We start from the raw sequence: 23,987 nt of genomic DNA, 5'->3' as shown, positions 1-23,987 counted from the left end.
GAATATAGGCATGCTGCATAACATATTAAACAGAAGCTGCTTGTGTGTCCTATTGCATTACTTTGCAAGTATGACGCATTTTTACAGGAAAAAACTCAGAAAGAGACGTTTGCTGCTACGGATTCCTGCCACAGCATGGCGCGACTTAAAGGGCTGTTTAGCGTGACTGCAGCAAGAATGTAAGAGAACACATCTATAGCCCTGAGTTCCCAGAGTCCTCCATTAGATGAAGGAGAAATTAAAACTTAACCATTACCCCAGGTGCAGGGCCCTCAAACATTTGAAAACTCCTTTCCGAATCCAGTCTGCTATATATAACAAGGGAGAAGTTGCACTTACTCTTCGCTGAGACCACTTAATCGATTTAAGACCCCTTGGACGATCTGCTGCTGTGTCTCACATATGTATTTCTCTAGCGCAGATGACAAAACTTGTTCCTTTGCCCACAGCTGTATACAAAAGAAATAAAACACACAATTTAGAGTATGCTAATAACACTGTATGTCTGTATGCCTTATTCAGTGATGGCCGAGAGGCGGCCCGACGAGGGTTCATCTGCGGCCTCAGCTCTATCCCCCGATTGGACCTAGTTTCTGCTTAATGTCACATGACCTCCTCTGCACAATGCAGGGAGGTGACTCAGCACATCAGTGGGTGTAGGTCAGGGTGGCCTGACGTATTCTTCCATTACACAGATATTAATATCAATGAATACAGTGATTTGGGGTACTGAAGTCATTTTGGGGTGGATTGTCTGTTATTACTGAAGTGAAGGATAATGTGAGGGGCTTTGGTAGCCTGCAGGGCCGTACACGTGGACCTGGAAGTGGATTATGTAGATCATTAGTGACTGATGGGTTGTGCAGTGCCCATTTAGTAGAGGATGTGTAACCTGCTGAGTTGCAGTCTCTTACAGTACTGAGGTGGCATGCAGCTAACTTTACTATCTATTATCACTACATGATTCTATAGAGAATTATGCACCACAAGTTATTTGTAGGGCTTGGGATTGTAAAAATAGTTGCTGCCACACTTTGTACAATACAAAAGAAACACCAATAAGCACGTACAAGCCCTATACAAACAATATTATTACGTTCCTTGAAGAGGTCAGATATTCCCTTGGAAAGTTTTTCAAATGGGTGAGATCTTCCTCCACAAACATTAAAAGAGTTCCAACACCACTTCTTCCACTATCTCAAATGGAAGTGAAGCAAGATAACATAGTGTAATCCTAATATACACTGCTCAAAAAAAATAAAGGGAACACTAAAATAACACATCCTAGATCTGAATGAATTAAATATTCTTATTAAATTCTTTGTTCTTTACATAGTTGAATGTGCGGACAACAAAATCACACAAAAATTATCAATGTAAATCAAATTTATTAACCCATGGAGGTCTGGATTTGGAGTCACACTCAAAATTAAAGTGGAAAAACACACTACAGGCTGATCCAACTTTGATGTAATGTCCTTAAAACAAGTCAAAATAAGGCTCAGTAGTGTGTGTGGCCTCCACGTGCTTGTATGACCTCCCTACAACGCCTGGGCATGCTCCTGATGAGGTGGCGGATAGTCTCCTGAGGGATCTCCTCCCAGACCTGAACTAAAGCATCCGCCAACTCCTGGACAGTCTGTTGGTGGATGGAGCGAGACATGATGTCCCAGATGTGCTCAATTGGATTCAGGTCTGGGGAACGGGCGGGCCAGTCCATAGCATCAATGCCTTCGTCTTGCAGGAACTGCTGACACACTCCAGCCACATGAGGTCCAGCATATGGTCTCACAAGGGGTCTGAGGATCTCATCTCGGTACCTAATGGCAGTCAGGCTACCTCTGGCGAGCACATGGAGGGCTGTGCGGCCCCCTAAAGAAATTCCACCCCACACCATTACTGATCCACTGCCAAACTGGTCATGCTGGAGGATGTTGCAGGCAGCAGAACGTTCTCCTTGGCGTCTCCAGACTCTGTCACGTCTGTCACATGTGCTCAGTGAGAACCTGCTTTCATCTGTGAAGAGCACAGGGCGCCAGTGGCTAATTTGCCAATCTTGGTGTTCTCTGGCAAATCCCAAACGTCCTGCATGGTGTTGGGCTGTAAGCACAACCCCCACCTGTGGACGTTGGGCTGTAAGCAGAACACCCACCTGTGGACGTCGGGCCCTCATACCACCCTCATGGAGTCTGTTTCTGATCGTTTGAGTAGACACATGCACATTTGTGGCTTGCTGGAGGTCATTTTGCAGGGCTCTGGCAGTGCTCCTCCTGTTCCTCCTTGCACAAAGGCGGAGGTAGCGGTCCTGCTGCTGGGTTGTTGCCCCCCTACGGCCTCCTCTACATATCCTGATGTACTGGCCTGTCTCCTGGTAGCGCCTCCATGCTCTGGACACTACGCTGACAGACACGGCAAACCTTCTTGCCACAGCTCGCATTGATGTGCCATCCTGGATGAGCTGCACTACCCGAGCCACTTGTGTGGGTTGTAGACTCCGTCTCATGCTACCACTAGAGTGAAAGCACCGCCAGCTTTCAAAAGTGACCAAAACATCAGCCAGAAAGCATAGGAGCTGAGAAGTGGTCTGTGGTCACCACCCGCAGAACAACTCCTTTATTGGGGGTGTCTTGCCAATTGCCTATAATTCCCACCTGTTGTCTATTCCATTTGCACAACAGCATGTGAAATTGATTGTCAATCAGTGTTGCTTCCCAAGTGGACAGTTTGATTTCACAGAAGTGTGATTGACTTGGGGTTACATTGTGTTGTTTAAGTGTTCCCTTTATTTTTTTGAGCAGTGTACAATGTGCACAGACACTAAAAATGTAATGTAGGTCTTCTACCCAAACGTTGAGTCTACACATACTGGTAGACAACTGCACATACGGAATATAGGACGTTTATTAATCCAGACGCCAACTTCCCCTGGTTATATTCCATCCAAGTAATAATGGACATAACCCTCAGAACAGAAGGGAAAACTTGCAATAGTGTAACACTGTTTTATTTAAAAATATATTAAAAACACAAATTCAACAGAGGATATAATCATGGACTCCTACCAGATGTTACGTCTGCACAAACAGGTAGACTTGAATGTACATTGCTGTTTAGCAGAACCAGCCGTCCCAGGGCACAGATTAGCAGATGCCAAGGCTGGGTCCAATGATTCTCCCCCTCCCGTTTTTAAACACTAACGTAGCCCTCATGATCTAATGCTATCTCTTCCCTCCTTAACAACGCAGGGACAGGTTCCTTTCAGAGTCCCTGCGAGTGTATTTTAATACATTAAAGTCAAATCCTAATTTTTTGTTGCTGCAAATAGTGAGAAACATTATTTCCCTGTCATGCAGGACAGCATCACTTCTCAAAATACTGCATACAAGAGCTGTAATGAGCATGTCTTGCTATTCTGGACCTAGGTATTACCAATAATGAGGACATTATATCAAACACTAAAGCTGGGGAGACCTTGGATCAGTTTCAAGAAACATAGCCATAAGGGATCAACCAAAACATTAAACTTTAGAAAACCTAACTTCAATATGCTGAGACAGGCACTAAACGACATTGAATGGGAAGTTTTGTTTCATGGTAAGGACACATCGGAGATGTGGGATGCTTTAGAAGGGTGCTTGATAGCAATATTCACAAATTCATACCCATGGGCAGTAAACGCAGGAGTACTAAACTTAAACCAATTTGGCTTAACAAGGAGGTCAAAGAAGCAATGGCTAAAAAGAGGCGCGCTTTTAAAGCATTTAAATCTAATGGAGTGGTGGAGTCATTCCAGCATTACAAGGAATGCAATAAAAGATGCAAAAAAATAATAAGAGCAGCTAAAATTGTTAACGAAGAGCAAATCGCTATAGAGAGTAAAACCAATCCCAAGAAGTTTTATAAATACATAAACAGTAAAAAGGTTAAAAAAGGAGAAAGTAGGCCCATTAAAAGACGAACTGGGAGCCTGGATAGACGTTGACAAAATAAAAGCGGAAAAACTGAACAATTTTTTCTCTTCAGTGTGTTCACCAGGGAAGATCAGACGGCGATAGTAGTGCATAACGACAGTGAAGGAAATGACTCTTGGTTAGAGGCTTGTTTAAGTGAGGAATTAGTCCTGGAGAGACTAAGCAAGATAAAGGTTAATAAATCCCCTGGCCCAGATGGTTTTCATCCGAGGATTATCATGGAGCTTAGGTCACAGCTAGCACGACCCCTATACATGATTTTCTATAATTCAATTAGATCAGGAATAGTACCAATGCATTGGCGCTATAGCCGAGGTAGTGTCATTGTTTAAAAATGGATCTAAAAATCATCCTGGTAATTATAGACCAGTTAGTTTAACCTCTATAGTGTGTAAAATATTGGAAGGAATTTTGAGGGATAGCATAGACAATTATCTGCAGGCTACTAAGATTATTAGCAACACCTTAGGTCGACATGGACAAAAGGTTGACATGGACAAAAGGTCGACGGGAAAAAGGTTGACATGAGTTTTTTATGTTTTTTTGGTGTCGTTTTCTTCGTAGAGTGACCGGGAACCCCAATTAGTGCACCGCATCCCCTCGCATGGCTCGCTTCGCTCGCCATGCTTCGGGCATGGTGCCTTCGCTCCGCTACCGCTTGGCACACTTTACCGTTCCAATCGTAGTCCACGTGGATCGTTAAGTATGAAAAGGTTCAAAAAAAGAAAAAAAATCGTGAAAAACTCATGTCGACCTTTTTCCATGTCGACCTTGTTCCCGACGACCTTTTGTCCATGTCGACATAAGGTGTGTCGACCAATTGGCGGCGACCTAAGGTGTGTCGACCTTTGTGCTGTCGACCTGGAGTCCGGATACCCTCACAGGAGACTGATCATCAAACTAAGCGAACTTGGCCTAGCAAATACTATTTGTACATGGATAAGTAACTTGCTGGATAACAGGGTACAACGAGTAGTGGTCAATGGGATGTGCTCCAGCTGGGCCCCAGTAGTCAGCAGAATACCACAAGGGTCCGTACTCGGCCCGCTACTGTTTAATATATTTATTAACGATCTAGGAATTGACCTGAAAAGCACAGTGTCAATCTTTGCAGAGGATACTAAATTGTGTGAGGTAATTTATTCGGAAATCGATGTGGAGTCTCTACAGAATGACTTGTTTAAACTTGAAACCTGGGCGTCTAAATGGAGAATGAATTTCAATATAGAAAAATGCAAAATTATGCATTTTGGGATAAAAAACAAACTTGCATCCTACACATTAAATGGGGAAAATATAGGGGTAACAGTAGCAGAAAAAGATTTGGGGGTGATCATAGATAATAGGATTTTAATACCTACCAGTAAATCCTTTTCTCGTAGTCCATAGAGCAGTGATTTTCAACCTTTTTTACTTGCGGCAGACTGAACACTATTTTAAAAATGCCAAGGCACACCATCAGTTCTCCACAGAACCCCCCCCACCACACACACACATTGGCCCTCACAGTAAAAAAAAAAATCCACACATACATTGTTTTTTTTTTGTGTGTAGGCCAATCACATTGCTCCCCACATGAACTCACATTGTTCCCCCCATAAATCCTAATGCTCCACATAGGAGAAATATCATAACAAATATTAGCCCCTACCGGTCAGCTGTCCTCCTCCCTGTCCCTCAGTGGCGGGGGTTGTTCATAGTGGAGTGCCGAGATTACAGAGCAGCGGTCGGTCGGGCAGGTGTTTGATGTGGGTGGGCAAGGAAATCAGTGGATGCAGGCGGGTACTGGAAGATGTGTATGCAGGCAGGTGGGCTGGCTGGGTGGTGAGACGCGGCGGCTGTGACCTATGATATCACACCGCCGCATCATCAAGGCAACGGTCACGACCAGAGCATGACTGATCCTCTAAGAAGAGCCCGGGCCAACAGTTCACTCTGAAGGTGCAGGAAGCTGCTCTGGTTCCGCGGCACACCTTGCAACTGGTCGCGGCACACTAGTGTGCCACGGCACACTGGTTGAAAAAGCCTGCCATAGAGGATGCTGGGGTCCACATTAGTACCATGGGGTATGGACGGGTCCACTAGGAGCCATGGGCATTTTAAGAGTTTGATAGTGTGGGCTGGCTCCTCCCTCTATGCCTCTCCTACCAGAATCAGTATAGAAACTGTGCCCGAGGAGACGGACAACTTAGAGAGAAGGATTTTAAACAGAGAGTGGCGAGATTCACACCAGCTCACACATACTAGGCAAAGCAAGCTAACCAGCTTGAATACTCAGCAACAGCTGAACAAACGTACTTAACCAAGTAACAACACAGTACTTAACCAGGAACAAAGCAGTACTGAACCAAGTAACCACTGCAGGATAATGAAGCGCTGGGCGGGCGCCCAGCATCATCTACGGACTACGAGAAAAGGATTTACCGGTAGGTAACTAAAATACTATTTTCTCTTGTGTCCTAGAGGATGCTATGGTCCACATTAGTACCATGGGGATGTACCAAAGCTCCCAGAAAGGGAGGGAGAGCGCGGAAGTTCCTGCAGAACTGATTGACCAAACTTTAGGTCCTCAGAGGCCAAAGTATCGAACTTGTAGAACTTAGCAAACGTGTTCGACCCTGACCAAGTAGCCGCTCTGCAAAGTTGTAAAGCCGAGACACCCCGGGCAGCCCCCCAGGAAGAACTCACCTTACGAGTAGAGTGAGCCTTAACAGATTTTGGACACGGCAATCCTGCCATAAAATACGCATGCTGGATAGTGAATCTAATCCAGCGAGAAATTGTCTGCTTAGAAGCAGGACACCCAACTTTTCTGGGATCATACAGGACAGAGTGTCTGACTTTCTGTGACGAGCAGTCCTCTTCACATAGATCTTCAGAGCCCTTACAACATCCAAGGACTTAGATGGAATTGAGGAGTCAGTAGCAACTGGCACCACAATAGGTTGGTTGATATGAAAAGCCTATACAATCGTCGGAAGAAATTGCTGATGCGTCCTGAGCTCAGCTCTATCTTCATGGAAAATTAAGTAGGGGCTCTTGTAGGACAAAGCCCCCAATTCAGACACACGCTGAGCAGATGCTAATGCCAACAGTGTGACCGCCTTCCAAGTGAGAAACTTGACCTCCACCTCCTGTAAAGGCTCAAACCAATCTGATTGCAGGAACTGCAACACCACGTTAAGATCCCAGGGCGCCGTAGGAGGCACAAAGGGAGGCTGGATGTGCAGAGCCCCTTTCAAGAAAGTCTGAACCTCAGGGAGCGAAGCCATTTGTTTCTGGAAGAAAATGGATAAGGCCGAAATCTGGACCTTTAAGGATCTCAAACTCAGGCCCATATCCACACCTGCCTGCAGGAAGAGGAGAAACCGTCCAAGTTGAAACTCCACCATAGGAAACTTCTTGGATTCACACCAAAACACATACTTTTTCCAAATCCGATGGTAATGTTTAGACGTTACTCCTTTCCGAGCCTGTATCAGGGTAGGAATAACCTTGTTCGGAATGCCTTTCCGCGCTACTGTAAGATCTGGCGTTCAACCTCCATGCCGTCAAACGTAGCCATGGTAAGTCTTGATAAGCGAACGGCCCCTGTTGCAGAAGGTCCTCTCGAAGAGGAAGAGGCCTCGGATCTTCCAGCAGTAATTCCAGAAGATCCATGTACCAAGCCCTTCTTGGCCAGTCTGGAACAATGAGGATAGCCTGAGCTCTTGTCCTCTTTATGAGCTTTAGAATCCTTGGAATGAGTAGAAGTGGAGGGAACACGTACACTGACCTGAACACCCACGGAGTTACCGGGGAGTCCAGCTCCACTGCTTGTGGGTCTCTCGACCTGGAACAGTACCTCCGAAGCTTCGTGAGGCCATCATGTCTATTTGAGGTACACCCCAAAGATTTATCACCTCTGTGAACACCTCTGGATGGAGGCCCCACTCCCCTGGATGGAGATCGTGCCTGCTGAGGAAATCCGCTTCCCAGCTGTCCACTCCCGGAATGAAGATTGCTGACAGCGCCACCGCATGCTTTTCTGCCCAGAGGAAGATTCTTGTCACCTCTGACATTGCAGCTCTGCTCTTCGTTCCGCCCTGTTGGTTTATGTAGGCCACCGTCGTCATATTGTCCGACTGCACCTGAATGGCCTGATCTTGCAGAAGGTGCGCAGCTTGTAGAAGACCTTTGTACACGGCTCTTAGCTCCAGGATGTTTATTGGAAGAATGGATTCCAGACTTGACCACCTTCCCCCTGGGTGACTGAGCCCCAACCTCTGAGACTTGCATCCGTGGTTAGAAGGATCCAGTTCTGAACCCCGAACCTGCGGCCCTCTAGAAGCTGAGGCAGTTGTAGCGACCATAGGAGTGAGATCCTGGCTTTCGACGACAGATGTATCCTCTGGTGCATGTGTAGGTGAGATCCCGACCACTTGTCTAGGAGATCCAGTTGGAAGGATCGTGCATGAAATATTCCGTACTGTAGAGCCTCGGAGGAGGCAACCATCTTCCCCAGAAGGCGAATGCACTGATGGACAGATACCGAGGCAGGCTTCAAGACATCCCGGACCATTGATTGTATCACCAACGCTTTCGCCATCAGTAGAAACACCGTCTGCACTTGTGTGCCGAGGATCATACCTAGGAAAGACATCCTCCTTGTCGGCTCCAAATGTGACTTTGGAAGATTCAGGATCCATCCATGATCCTTGAGCAATCGAATCGTGAGAGAAATGCTCTGCAACAACTTCTCCTTGGAGGATGCTTTTATCAGCAGATCGTCCAGATATGGAATTATATTCACTCCTTGCCTGCGGAGGACAATCATCATCTCTGCCACTACCTTGGTGAACACCCTCGGTGCCGTAGAGAGGCCGAACGGCAGTGCCTGGAATTGATAGTGACAGTCCAAAGGCGCAAATCTGAGATAAGCCTGGTGTGGCGGCCAAATCGGAATGTGGAGGTATGCATCCTTGATATTTAGGGATACTAGAAATTCTCCCTCCTCCATTCCTGAGATCACTGCTCTCAGAGACTCCATTTTGGACTTGAATTCCCTCAGATAAGGGTTTAACGACTTCAGGTTCAAAATCGACCTGACTGAACCATCCAGTTTCGGAGCCACAAATAGGTTGGAATAGTAACCCTGGTTTTCCAGATGAGGTAGAACTGGAACAATGACATCTGACCTTACCAATTTTTGAATGGCTTTCTGTAGTATAGCCCCTTCCGTCAGCAACGCTAGTAAGCCTGATTTGAAGAATCTGTGAGGTGGGAGCTCTTGAAATTCCAGTCTGTACCCCTGGGACACAATATCCTGTACCCAGGGATATAGACTGGATGACACCCAGACGTGACTGAAACGTCTGAGTCTCGCTCCCACCTGCTCGTTCTCCAGGCTGTGAGGTCCACCGTCATGCTGAGGATTTTGAGGAAACAGAGGCAGGCTTCAGTTCCTGGGAACCTGCGGGAGCAGGTCTTTTGGATTCAGCCCGACCACCTCTGAAGAAAGTGCTAGGAGGCTTAGACTTTTTAGCTTTTGCAGTCCGAAAGGACTGCATTGTGGACGTAGAAAAGGGTTTCTTCGTTGTGTGAGTGGCTGAGGGAAGAAAGGTTGACTTACCAGTGGTTGCCGTGGAAATCCACACATTTAATGCTTCCCCAAATAGAGCCTGACCTGTGAAGGGTAGGTTCTCCACACTTCTCCTGGATTCCGCGTCTGCCGACCATTGGCGCAGCCAGAGTCCCCTGCATGCTGAGACAGCCATGGAAGACGTCCTTGCATTCAGATGACCCAGGTCCTTCATGGCCTCCACCATGAAACCCACAGAATTCTATATGTTACGTAAAAACAATTCAATGTCACTAGAATCTAATTTCTCTAGTAATGTGCCTGACCACTTTACTATAGCTTTAGAAATCCATGCAATACATACAGGCAATAGTGGGTCTCAATGCCAAACCTGAAGCAGTGTATATGGATTTGAGCGTAGTTTCAATCTTGCAGTCTGCCGGCTCTTTCAAAGGGGTAGACCCAGAGATGGGTAAAACCACCTTTTTTGACAGTCTAGATACAGAAGAGTCAACTATAGGTGGGTTTTCCCACTTTTTTCTATCATCCTCAGGGAAAGGAAAAGCAACGAGAACCCTTTTTGGGATCTGGAATTTTTTCTCTGGGTTTTCCCAGGATTTTTCAAATAATGCGTTTAGATCTTTAGACGCAGGGGAGGTCAGGGAGGCTTTCTTATTTCAGGTGGTTTGTCAGTAATGTGTAACACATCCCTAATGGCCTCAATCATGAGCTGCACCCCTCTTGCAAGGGAAGCCTCACCCCCCCGCATATCCCCATCACCGTATGCCGTGTCAGAGTCGGTATCCGTGTCGACTGGCATAATCTGGGCAAGCGCACGTTTCTTTGGGAATACACCAGGGGATTTTGAGGAAGTGGGAACAGTACCAGACAAAACCTCTACAGATTTTTTCAAAACCTGTGTTTCAGTCTCATTATGGGTTATCCTAGTAGAAATCTGGGATATCATTCCCTTAATGGAAGCCACCACTGTGGCTCTGGTTCAGAAGGCTGAGACAGTAAATTACATTCCGGAGTACATGGAATGGATTCCTCTGGTGAAGATACATACTCTGCAGCACAAGATACAGAGTCCCTGGATATGGTAATGTGAGAAATTTGCATACACACACACACACACACACACACACACACACACACACACACACACACACACACACACACACAAACATGTCAGACACAGTTTCCCCCAAGCACCTTCAGAGAAACACAGAGTTAATGGAGCCGGCACCCACACAGTGCCCCAGTAGGCAGTTATATAATAAGTGCCTGGTGCTGACTGTGCAACCTTAATAGGCTACACAGTTGTGAATAAAACACTCCCTCCACCACCCCTTCTACAACCTCCTGGTACCGCACTGGATAGCTGGAGTTATGAGGAGGATCAGCACTCGTTGCAGCGTCTCTGTGATGATGATCTGCAGGGAGAAAATGGCGCTGGTGAGCTGCTGGGTCCGCTCTGAGGAGAAGCTCCGCCCCCTAAGATGGCGCGTCTTCCTGTACATTTAATTTTTTTATACTGGCCTGAGGATTGTGTGCTGGCAGTAGACAGAGTCCCTGAAAGTGATCTGACCAGTGTAAGGGTATTGCGCTGGCCCAGAGCGCCCCTCACAGCGCCGCACATCTGTACCGCTGAGCCTTCCGGAGCGCAGTTTCAGCGCTGTGCTACCACCCTGATGCCGCCATCCTCACCGGTTCCCCGCTTGTCGGGTCGCCGGTGCTTTACTCACCATCTCGATCTTCTGGCTCTGTTGGCGGTATGCTGCGGGACTGAGCGGTCGCCTCGGGGGCTAACGATCATCACCCTCAGGAGCTCAGTGTCTTGTCAGCGGAGGTAGTGGCCATTTACCTCAGAGGGTTGGACAATACTCCCCCCTCTAAGTCTCACGAAACAGGGAGGCTGTTGCCAGCAGCCTCCCTGTGCCTAACTTCTTAAAAAAAAAAAAAAAAACTAGAAAAGCTCTAGGAGCTCCCCTGGCTGTGACCGGCTCCACCGGGCACATTTTCTAAACTGAGTCTGGTAGGAGGGGCATAGAGGGAGGAGCCAGCCCAAACTATCAAACTCTTAAAGTGCCCATGGCTCCTAGTGGACCCGTCTATACCCCATGGTACTAATGTGGACCCCTGCATCCTCTAGGACGTAAGAGAAAATAGACTTAATAACAGTACACAATGTCAAAATGCTGCAAAGAAGGCAAATAATGTGCTTGCGTGCATAAAACGGAGTAATGAGACAAGGGACGAGGATGTAATCCTGCCGCTGTACAAATCATTGGTACCCCATTGGGCACCACATTATAAAAAAGATATAGGGGAACTAGAAAGAGTTCAAAGGCGAGCTACTAAATTGATAAAAGGGAAAGAGGCACTGGGAGTACGAGGAAAGGCTTACTAGGTTAAATATGCATACACTAGAAAAGAGGCATCTAAGAGGAGACATTATTAATATCTTCAAATATGTAAAGGGTCACTACAAGGAGTTAGCAGGGGATTTGTTTATCAAAATAACTCTGTATAGGACACGTGGGCACTCACTGAGTCTAGAGGAGAGAAAATTCCGCACACAACGTAGGAAAGGGTTCTTCATAGTAAGGGCAATAAGGATTTGGAACTCCCTGCCGGAGAAGGTAATAATGGCGGATTCTGTATATGCATTTAAAAACGGACTGGACAAGTTTCTAACTGAAAAAAGTATCCAAGGCTATAGCATTTAATATATTGACAATAACTATCTGGGAGTGGTAAGAATCATAGTTGTTAATTGGTACTAATCCATTACTTCAGCAGGCACATTATTAGGTGCACAACTTAACTCAGAATACAGGTTGAACTCGATGGACATTTTCGCCTCTATTCAGCCTCATTAACTATGTTACTATGTAATGTAATTTGTCACTATACCATACCTCCCAACTTTTTATTTCTATAAAGAGGGACACACGCGGGCGTGGCCTAATAAAAGGGGTGTGGCTTCGCAGGAGGGCCCGCGATCGCGAGCCATGCCCCCGTTTTCGTCACTGAGGGGGCATGCCCAGCGCTCTGTGAGCCGCTGGCATGCCCCCTCTCCCTCCAGTGAATAGACGCTGTGCGCATGCGCACAGTGTCTATTCACCGCTGCTCTGCTAAGCAGGGCAGCGAGAGACAGAGCCTCCCAACTGCCCCCTTCACCGCGGGACACTGCGGCCCGCGGGTGGGACAGCCCCATAAAAACGGGACTGTCCAGCGAAAATCGGGACAGTTGGGAGGTATGCTGTACAGGGTTCTGTACTCAGTGGTATTTTTCTGTGAAACTGTGATGAAAGTGCAAAGGTCACAACAGCCAGGAAAGGTGGGTGTCAGTGCAAGGGCCACAATTGAAACATAGCGGGGCTATCCTATTAGCAGCACAAATTTTTCGGCCAAAAGACAAGGGCTAATATATCACGATTTTAGCCCAATGGTCATTATCGGGCTATCCAATTACAGCGCCTTTTTTCCAGACGACAATTTCCACACATGGGATTCCTTTTAATTTTTTTTTTAGCTATGAGTTTTTGCTTCTTGTCTTATAGAGTACAGAGTAGTAAAGGCTGTCACTGACAGTGTGCCATCTGGTGTGAGGTTTGTTATGGGATTAGGGTACTGTCACTATGACCGTGTACAACATATGCAAAGTTTGGAATGTAAAATGATTTTGAAACCATGGAGAAAAGCTGCCTGGTGACTTGCTGAATGAGATTGTCACTGAAAAAAATGCAAAATAAGTGTTATATAACCACCAGATAATGGCCATGACTCAGATTTCAAGTAAAGCAAAAAAGCAAGCAACCGTCCAAGATCATGTTGCCCTGGCACTGGGGTGTGTAGCTACGCATGTAAGAAGGGGGTTACTGTGCCACTAGAGCGGGGAGCAGTGCCAGGGTGTTGTGTTACTTGTAGTGCCACGGTGAAACATAGACCGCGTAAGGCACTGGGGTGTATAGCTACGCATGTAAATGTAGACGGCCAGCGGGGTGACTAGGGGGGATGGCGGCGGCTTCTAAGTTTGCACGGGTATCGTGGTGGCTAGCGGGGTAGCAGTGTTGCAGGTGTGCAGCAGGGTGCCCGGGGGTGCTGTTAGACATGGGAGGGGTGATTCATGAAGGGGGTTATTGTGCTACTAGAGCGGGGAGTGGTGCCAGGGCGTTGTGTTAATTGTAGTTTGTAGTGCCACGGTGAAACAGAGCGCGTAAAGGCACTGGGGTGTGTAGCTACGCGTGTAAGAAGGGGGTTACTGTGCTACTAGAGCGGGGAGCAGTGCCCGGGCGTTGTGTTACTTGTAGTGCTACGGTGAAACATAGAGCGCGTAAGGCACTGGTGTGTGTAGCTACGTGTGTAAATGTAGACGGCCAGCGGGGTGACTAGGGAAGGGGTGGGGCGTCATCTACGTTGGCACGGGTATCGGGGTGGATAGCGGGTGGGGGGAGGGGGGGCAGCATTGCAGGTGAGCAGCAGGTCAGGTAAAGGACAGAGGGGCTTGTGTAGGTGGTGGCTGTAAGGGCTGGCTGGGAGCTGTACTTCCACAGTTGGAATCAGCGACAGGGGTAGCGCTCTTAGCGGGGGTCGTGTTGAAGTAGATGTGGTGTTGAGGTGTCTAGGTGTAGGCGACCCATGATCGCGGGTAGTACATGGAGGGGATAGTGGTGAGAAGAAGGGGTGCGCTGCAGTGACTAGGGGTGTGCAGCAGGTCAGGTGAAGGACAGAGGAGCTTGTGTAGGTGGTAGTTGTAAGGGCTGGCTGGGAGCTGTAGTTCCACGAATGGAAGCAGGGATAGCAGTGTAGAGCTTTTTTGTATAGTTGACCTATTAAATCTTCAAAATATATATGTAGATATATTAACTGTCGACGTATTTATTTTCGATCTAAGTTTTGTCGATCTTGTATAGGTCGAGCTATTACCTGTTGACCCTATTAAGTTTCGATCTAAGTTTTGTCGGTCTAAAGGCCCATACACACTTGTCGATGCACACATCGTTAACGACCGTCGTTAACGACTTCCCTTGAACTTCCCTTGAACAGCTGAGCAAACGACATGAGCATACACACTACCAACGACCAAAGACGAAAGACCAAAGATGAAAGACCAAAGACCATAGACCATTCATCGTTGAAGCATTCAAGCTGAACAGTTTATTAAAATAATGAGCTGGGAACAGGGCTGGTGAACAGTGGCTTGGTCGTTGGTCGTTGGTCTTTCACACCATACACATTCAACGACGTCTCTGGTCGGTAACGACCATAGTGGAAATTGAGCATACATGCTCCACAGATAAGCGAGGGTCGTTAACTTCCCGCGGGGCCGCGCATCGGTGGTCGTCGGATGCATACACACTTGACGATATAATGAGCGACGTCGTTGATGAGGGCTGAAATGAACGACGTCGTTCATTTTATCGTCAAGTGTGTATGGGCCTTATAAGTTTTGTCGAACAATTATATGTCAATGTGTTTTTGGTCTAACTTGTTTCTGTCGATGATTTGTTTGTCGACTTTTTTGTTTGTCGACGATGCGTTGTCGATCTTACGTTGTGTCTCTGTTGTGCGTGATCGATCATGTGTTGTGTCGATGTACTGTTTGTCGAATATGCGTCTTGTCGATGTTTTGTCATTGTCGATGTAGTGTTTGTCGATGTTGTTGATGTGTCGATCTTGGGTTTGTCGATGTTCGATCACTGTCGATGTAGGTGGTGTCAATGTTGCGTGGTCGATGTTGGCATTGTCGAACTAGCGGGTGCCGATCTATCGACCGGATCCCAGATGTAACATGTGCAGAGAGATTCAGGGACGTGCAGTCAGGGCCTCCCCTGTCATTTATGATTAAAATAATACAAAGAAGATACTTATGACACATTCTGTGTTATAAGTATCTGCTTTAGCCTTCATATTATTTAAATCATTTTTATCATGTAAAAAAAAAATAAGAATTTACTTACCGATAATTCTATTTCTCGTAGTCCGTAGTGGATGCTGGGAACTCCGTAAGGACCATGGGGAATAGCGGCTCCGCAGGAGACTGGGCACAAAAGTAAAGCTTTAGGACTACCTGGTGTGCACTGGCTCCTCCCCCTATGACCCTCCTCCAAGCCTCAGTTAGGATACTGTGCCCGGACGAGCGTACACAATAAGGAAGGATTTTGAATCCCGGGTAAGACTCATACCAGCCACACCAATCACACCGTACAACCTGTGATCTGAACCCAGTTAACAGCATGATAACAGAGGAGCCTCTGAAAAGATGGCTCACAACAATAATAACCCGATTTTTGTAACAATAACTATGTACAAGTATTGCAGACAATCCGCACTTGGGATGGGCGCCCAGCATCCACTACGGACTACGAGAAATAGAATTATCGGTAAGTAAATTCTTATTTTCTCTGACGTCCTAGTGGATGCTGGGAACTCCGTAAGGACCATGGGGATTATACCAAAGCTCCCAAACGGGCGGGATGACTCTGCAGCACCGAATGAGAGAACTCCAGGTCCTCCTCAGCCAGGGTATCAAATTTGTAGAAATTAGCAAACGTGATTGCCCCTGACCAAGTAGCTGCTCGGCAAAGTTGTAAAGCCGAGACCCCTCGGGCAGCCGCCCAAGATGAGCCCACCTTCCTTGTGGAATGGGCTTTTACAGAATGTGCAAGCTGAATTGTACTACAAATCCAACGAGCAATAGTCTGCTTAGAAGCAGGAGCACCCAGCTTGTTGGGTGCATACAGGATAAACAGCGAGTCAGATTTTCTGACTCCAGCCGTCCTGGAAACATATATTTTCAGGGCCCTGACTACGTCCAGCAACTTGGAGTCCTCCAAGTCCCTAGTAGCCGCAGGTACCACAATAGGCTGGTTCAAGTGAAACGCTGAAACCACCTTAGGGAGAAATTGAGGACGAGTCCTCAATTCTGCCCTGTCCGTATGAAAAATTAGGTAAGGGCTTTTATAGGATAAAGCCGCCAATTCTGAGACACGCCTGGCTGAAGCCAGGGCCAACAGCATTACCACTTTCCATGTGAGATATTTTAAGTCCACAGTGGTGAGTGGTTCAAACCAATGTGATTTTAGGAACCCCAAAACTACATTGAGATCCCAAGGTGCCACTGGAGGCACAAAAGGAGGCTGTATATGCAGTACCCCCTTGACAAACGTCTGAACTTCAGGAACTGAAGCCAGTTCTTTCTGGAAGAAAATCGACAGGGCCGAAATTTGAACCTTAATGGACCCTAATTTTAGGCCCATAGACAGTCCTGTTTGCAGGAAATGCAGGAAACGACCCAGTTGAAATTCCTCTGTAGGGGCCTTCCTGGCCTCGCACCACGCAACATATTTACGCCAAATACGGTGATAATGCTGTACGGTTACATCCTTCCTGGCTTTGATCAGGGTAGGGATGACTTCATCCGGAATGCCTTTTTTCCTTCAGGACCCGGCGTTCAACCGCCATGCCGTCAAACGCAGCCGCGGTAAGTCTTGGAACAGACAGGGTCCCTGCTGGAGCAGGTCCCTTCTTAGAGGTAGAGGCCACGGGTCCTCTGTGAGCATCTCTTGAAGTTCCGGGTACCAAGTCCTTCTTGGCCAATCCGGAGCCACGAGTATAGTCCTTACTCCTCTCCTTCTTATGATTCTCAGTACCTTGGGTATGAGAGGCAGAGGAGGGAACACATACACTGACTGGTACACCCACGGTGTTACCAGAGCGTCCACAGCTATTGCCTGAGGGTCCCTTGACCTGGCGCAATACCTGTCTAGTTTTTTGTTGAGGCGGGACGCCATCATGTCCACCTTTGGTTTTTCCCAACGGTTCACAATCATGTGGAAGACTTCTGGGTGAAGTCCCCACTCTCCCGGGTGGAGGTCGTGTCTGCTGAGGAAGTCTGCTTCCCAGTTGTCCACTCCCGGAATGAACACTGCTGACAGTGCTATCACATGATTTTCCGCCCAGCGAAGAATCCTTGCAACTTCTGCCATTGCCCTCCTGCTTCTTGTGCCGCCCTGTCTGTTTACGTGGGCGACTGCCGTGATGTTGTCTGACTGGATCAGCACCGGCTGACCTTGAAGCAGAGGTATTGCTAGGCTTAGAGCATTGTAGATGGCCCTTAGCTCCAGGATATTTATGTGAAGTGATGTCTCCAGGCTTGACCACAAGCCCTGGAAATTTCTTCCCTGTGTGACTGCTCCCCAGCCTCTCAGGCTGGCATCCGTGGTCACCAGGACCCAGTCCTGAATGCCGAATCTGCGGCCCTCTAGAAGATGAGCACTCTGCAACCACCACAGGAGAGACACCCTTGTCCTTGGTGACAAGATTATCCGCTGATGCATCTGAAGATGCGACCCGGACCATTTGTCTAGCAGATCCCACTGGAAGGTTCTTGCGTGGAATCTGCCGAATGGGATTGCTTCGTAAGAAGCCACCATCTTTCCCAGGACCCTTGTGCATTGATGCACTGAGACTTGGCCTGGTTTTAGGAGATTTCTGACTAGTTCGGATAACTCCCTGGCTTTCTCCTCCGGGAGAAACACCTTTTTCTGGACTGTGTCCAGGATCATCCCTAGGAATAGAAGTCGTGTCGTCGGGATCAGCTGCGATTTTGGAATATTGAGAATCCAACCGTGCTGGCGCAGCACTATCTGAGATAGTGCTACTCCGACTTCCAACTGTTCCCTGGATCTTGCCCTTATCAGGAGATCGTCCAAGTAAGGGATAACTAAAACTCCCTTCCTTCGAAGGAGTATCATCATTTCGGCCATTACCTTGGTAAAGACCCGGGGTGCCGTGGACAATCCAAACGGCAGCGTCTGAAACTGATAGTGACAGTTCTGTACCACAAACCTGAGGTACCCTTGGTGAGAAGGGTAAATTGGGACATGTAGGTAAGCATCTTTGATGTCCAGAGACACCATATAGTCCCCTTCTTCCAGGTTTGCAATCACTGCTCTGAGTGACTCCATCTTGAATTTGAACCTTTGTATGTAAGTGTTCAAGGATTTTAGGTTTAAAATTGGTCTCACCGAGCCGTCCGGCTTCGGTACCACAAATAGTGTGGAATAGTACCCCTTTCCCTGTTGTAGGAGGGGTACCTTGATTATCACCTGCTGGGAATATAGCTTGTGAATGGCTTCCAATACTGCCTCCCTGTCTGCGGGAGACGTTGGTAAAGCAGACTTTAGAAAACGGCGAGGGGGAGACGTCTCGAATTCCAATTTGTACCCCTGAGATACCACCTGAAGGATCCAGGGGTCCACTTGCGAGTGGGCCCACTGCGCACTGAACTTCTTGAGACGGGCCCCCACCGTGCCTGAGTCCGCTTGTAAAGCCCCAGCCTCATGCTGAGGACTTTGCGGAGGCGGGAGAGGGCTTTTGTTCCTGGGAACTGGCTGTTTGTTGCAGCCTTTTTCCTCTCCCTCTGCCACGGGGCAGAAATGAGGCGCCTTTTGCCCGCTTGCCCTTATGGGGCCGAAAGGACTGCGCCTGATAATACGGCGTCTTCTTAGGTTGAGAAGCTACCTGGGGTAAAAATGTGGATTTTCCAGCAGTTGCCGTGGCTACCAGGTCTGATAGACCTACCCCAAATAACTCCTCCCCCTTATAAGGCAATACTTCCATGTGCCTTTTAGAATCCGCATCACCTGACCACTGCCGCGTCCATAAACCTCTTCTTGCAGAAATGGACAGCGCGCTAACTCTTGATGCCAGTCGGCAAATATCCCTCTGTGCATCACGCATATATAGAAATGCATCCTTCAAATGCTCTATAGTCAGTAATATACTGTCCCTATCTAGGGTATCAATATTTTCAGTCAGGGAATCCGACCACGCCAGGCCCGCACTGCACATCCAGGCTGAGGCGATTGCTGGTCGCAGTATAACACCCGTGTGAGTGTATATACATTTTAGGATATTCTCCAGCTTTCTATCGGCAGGTTCCTTTAGGGCGGCCGTATCAGGAGAGGGTAGTGCTACCTGTTTAGACAAGCGTGTGAGCTCTTTATCCACCCTAGGGGGTGTTTCCCAACGTGCCCTATCCTCTGGCGGGAAAGGGTACGATGCCAATAACCTTTTAGGAATTATCAGTTTTTTATCGGGGGAAACCCACGCCTCATCACACACTTCATTTAATTCCTCGGATACAGGAAAAACTACAGGCAGTTTTTTCTCACCAAACATAATACCCTTTTTAGTGGTACTTGTATTATCAGAGATATGCAATACATTTTTCATTGCTTCAATCATGTAACGTGTGGCCCTAGTGGAAGTCACGTTTGTCTCCTCATCATCGACACTGGAGTCAGTATCCGTGTCTGTGTCTGCCATTTGAGGTAACGGGCGTTTTAAAGCCCCTGATGGCGTTTGAGACCCCTGGACAGGCACAAGCTGAGTAGCCGGCTGTCTCATGTCGTCAACTGTCTGTCGTAAAGAGCTGACACGGTCACGCAATTCCTTCCATAAGCTCATCCACTCAGGTGTCGACTCCCTAGGGGGTGACAACTCTATAATAGGCAATTGCTCCGCCTCCATCTAATTTTCCTCCTCAAACATGTCGACACAATCGTACCGACACACCGCACACACACAGGGAATGCTCTGATAGAGGACAGGACCCCACTAGTCCTTTGGGGAGACAGAGGGAGAGTATGCCAGCACACACCAGAGCGCTATATATAGACAGGAATACCACTATAAAATGTGCTTTTCCCTTTATAGCTGCTTTTAGTATTAAAACTGCGCCAAATTAGTGCCCCCCTCTCTTTTTTTACCCTTTTCTGTAGTGCAGGACTGCAGGGGAGAGTCAGGGAGACGTCCTTCCAGCGGAGCTGTGATGGAAAATGGCGCCCGTGTGCTGAGGAGATAGGCTCCGCCCCCTTCTCGGCGGCCTTTTCTCCCGCTTTTTGGTGAGTTCTGGCAGGGGTTAAAATAAGAATTTACTTACCGATAATTCTATTTCTCGGAGTCCGTAGTGGATGCTGGGGTTCCTGAAAGGACCATGGGGAATAGCGGCTCCGCAGGAGACAGGGCACAAAAAAGTAAAGCTTTACTAGGTCAGGTGGTGTGCACTGGCTCCTCCCCCTATGACCCTCCTCCAGACTCCAGTTAGGTACTGTGCCCGGACGAGCATACACAATAAGGGAGGCATTTTGAATCCCGGGTAAGACTCATACCAGCCACACCAATCACACCGTACAACTTGTGATCTAAACCCAGTTAACAGTATGACAACAGAAAGGGCCTCTTAAAGATGGCTCCTTAACAATAACCCGAATTAGTTAACAATAACTATGTACAAGTATTGCAGATAATCCGCACTTGGGATGGGCGCCCAGCATCCACTACGGACTCCGAGAAATAGAATTATCGGTAAGTAAATTCTTATTTTCTCTATCGTCCTAAGTGGATGCTGGGGTTCCTGAAAGGACCATGGGGATTATACCAAAGCTCCCAAACGGGCGGGAGAGTGCGGATGACTCTGCAGCACCGAATGAGAGAACTCCAGGTCCTCCTTTGCCAGGGTATCAAATTTGTAAAATTTTACAAACGTGTTCTCCCCCGACCACGTAGCTGCTCGGCAGAGTTGTAATGCCGAGACCCCTCGGGCAGCCGCCCAAGATGAGCCCACCTTCCTTGTGGAGTGGGCTTTTACAGTTTTAGGCTGTGGCAGGCCTGCCACAGAATGTGCAAGTTGAATTGTGTTACAAATCCAACGAGCAATCGACTGCTTAGAAGCAGGTGCGCCCAACTTGTTGGGTGCATACAATATAAACAGCGAGTCAGATTTTCTGACTCCAGCCGTCCTTGCAATGTATATTTTTAAGGCTCTGACAACGTCCAACAACTTGGAGTCCTCCAAGTCGCTAGTGGCCGCAGGCACCACAATAGGTTGGTTCAGATGAAATGCTGATACCACTTTTGGGAGAAAATGCGGACGAGTCCGCAGTTCTGCCCTATCCGAATGGAAGATTAGATAAGGACTTTTATAAGATAAAGCCGCCAATTCAGATACTCTCCTGGCAGAGGCCAGGGCTAGTAACATAGTCACTTTCAATGTGAGATATTTCAAATCCACCTTTTTCAATGGTTCAAACCAATGGGATTTGAGGAAATCTAAAACTACATTTAGATCCCACGGTGCCACCGGAGGCACCACAGGAGGCTGTATATGCAGTACTCCCTTGACAAAAGTCTGGACCTCAGGGACAGAGGCCAATTCTTTTTGGAAGAATATTGACAGGGCCGAAATTTGAACCTTAATGGATCCCAATTTGAGACCCATAGATAATCCTGATTTCAGGAAATGTAGGAAACGACCCAGTTGGAATTCCTCCGTCGGAACCCTCCGATCCTCGCACCACGCTACATATTTTCGCCAATGCGGTGATAATGTTTCACGGTGACTTCCTTCCGTGCCTTAATCAAGGTAGGAATGACTTCTTCTGGAATGCCTTTCCCTTTTAGGATCTGGCGTTCAACCGCCATGCCGTCAAACGCAGCCGCGGTAAGTCTTGAAAAAGACAGGGACCCTGCTGTAGCAGGTCCCTTCTCAGAGGTAGAGGCCACGGTTCGTCCGTGAGCATCTCTTGAAGTTCCGGATACCAAGTCCTTCTCGGCCAATCCGGAACCACTAGTATTGTTCTTACTCTTCTTTGCCGTATGATCTTCAATACCTTTGGTATGAGCGGCAGAGGAGGAAACACATACACTGACTGGTACACCCAAGGAGTTACCAGTGCGTCCACAGCTATTGCCTGTGGATCTCTTGACCTGGCGCAATATTTGTCCAGTTTCTTGTTGAGGCGAGACGCCATCATGTCTACAATTGGTCTTTCCCAACGGTCTATTAACATGTTGAAGACTTCTGGATGTAGACCCCACTCTCCCGGATGAAGATCGTGTCTGCTGAGGAAGTCTGCTTCCCAGTTGTCCACGCCCGGGATGAACACTGCTGACAGTGCTATCACGTGATTCTCCGCCCAGCGAAGAATCTTGGCAGCTTCTGCCATTGCACTCCTGCTTCTTGTGCCGCCCTGCCTGTTTACATGGGCGACCGCCGTGATGTTGTCCGACTGAATCAACACCGGCTTTCCTTGCAGGAGAAGTTCCGCCTGGCTTAGAGCATTGTAGATTGCTCTTAGTTCCAGAATGTTTATGTGAAGAGACTTTTCCAGACTCGTCCATACTCCCTGGAAGTTTCTTCCTTGTGTGACTGCTCCCCAGCCTCTCAGGCTGGCGTCCGTGGTCACCAGGATCCAATCCTGAATGCCGAATCTGCGGCCTTCTAATAGGTGAGCCTTCTGCAACCACCACAGAAGTGACACCCTTGTCTTTGGTGACAGGGTTATTCGCAGGTGCATCTGCAGATGCGACCCTGACCATTTGTCCAACAGATCCCTTTGGAATATTCTTGCATGGAATCTGCCGAATGGAATTGCTTCGTAAGAAGCCACCATTTTTCCCAGGACTCTTGTGCATTGATGTACTGACACTTTTCCTGGTTTTAGGAGGTTCCTGACCAGATCGGATAACTCCTTGGCTTTTTCCTCTGGAAGGAAAACCTTTTTCTGAACCGTGTCCAGAATCATTCCTAGGAACAGCAGACGAGTTGTCGGGATTAAATGGGATTTTGGAATATTCAGAATCCACCCGTGTTGTCTTAGCACCTCTTGAGATAGTGCTAAAGCTGTCTCCAGCTGTTCTCTGGACCTTGCCCTTATTAGGAGATCGTCCAAGTATGGGATAACTAATACGCCTTTTCTTCGAAGAAGAATCATCATCTCGGCCATTACCTTGGTAAAGACCCGAGGCGCCGTGGACAATCCGAACGGCAGCGTCTGAAACTGATAGTGACAGTTTTGAACAATGAACCTGAGGTACCCCTGGTGTGCGGGGTAAATCGGAACGTGTAGATACGCATCCTTGATGTCCAAGGATACCATAAAGTCCCCTTCTTCCAGGTTCGCTATCACTGCTCTGAGTGACTCCATCTTGAACTTGAACTTTTTTATGTAGAGGTTCAAGGACTTCAGATTTAGAATAGGCCTTACCGAGCCATCCGGCTTCGGTACCACAATAGAGTGGAATAATACCCCTTTCCTTGTTGTAATAGGGGTACTTTGACTATCACCTGCTGAGCGTACAGCTTGTGAATGGCTTCCAACACCCTCTCCCTTTCGGAAGAGACGGTTGGTAAGGCAGACTTCAGGAAACGATGAGGAGGATCCGTCTCTAATTCCAACCTGTACCCCTGAGATATTATCTGCAGGATCCAGGGGTCTACCTGCGAGTGAGCCCACTGCGCGCTGTAATTTTTGAGACGGCCCCCCACTGTCCCCGAGTCCGCTTGAGAGGCCCCAGCGTCATGCTGAGGTTTTTGCAGGAGCCGGGGAGGGCTTCTGTTCCTGGGAAGGAGCTGCCTGTTGGTGTCTCTTCCCTCTTCC

The 23,987-nt window shown here is 47.8% G+C and overlaps 1 protein-coding gene across 2 annotated transcripts in view; it reads right to left on the bottom strand.

Annotated features, from left to right (window-relative positions):
* EVC (EvC ciliary complex subunit 1) overlaps positions 1 to 23,987 on the bottom strand; it is a 181,743-nt gene that overhangs the window by 20,280 nt on the left and 137,476 nt on the right. For both annotated transcript variants that reach the window (XM_063923425.1, XM_063923416.1), the window contains exon 13: positions 340 to 449. In XM_063923425.1, coding sequence (XP_063779495.1) covers positions 340 to 449 — 110 coding nt within the window. The remainder of the gene's footprint in view (positions 1 to 339; positions 450 to 23,987) is intronic.

The sequence above is a fragment of the Pseudophryne corroboree genome, chromosome 1 (genome assembly GCF_028390025.1).
Source record: "Pseudophryne corroboree isolate aPseCor3 chromosome 1, aPseCor3.hap2, whole genome shotgun sequence".
Classification (NCBI taxonomy): domain Eukaryota; kingdom Metazoa; phylum Chordata; class Amphibia; order Anura; family Myobatrachidae; genus Pseudophryne; species Pseudophryne corroboree.
This window is presented reverse-complemented; position numbering and strand designations above follow the sequence as displayed.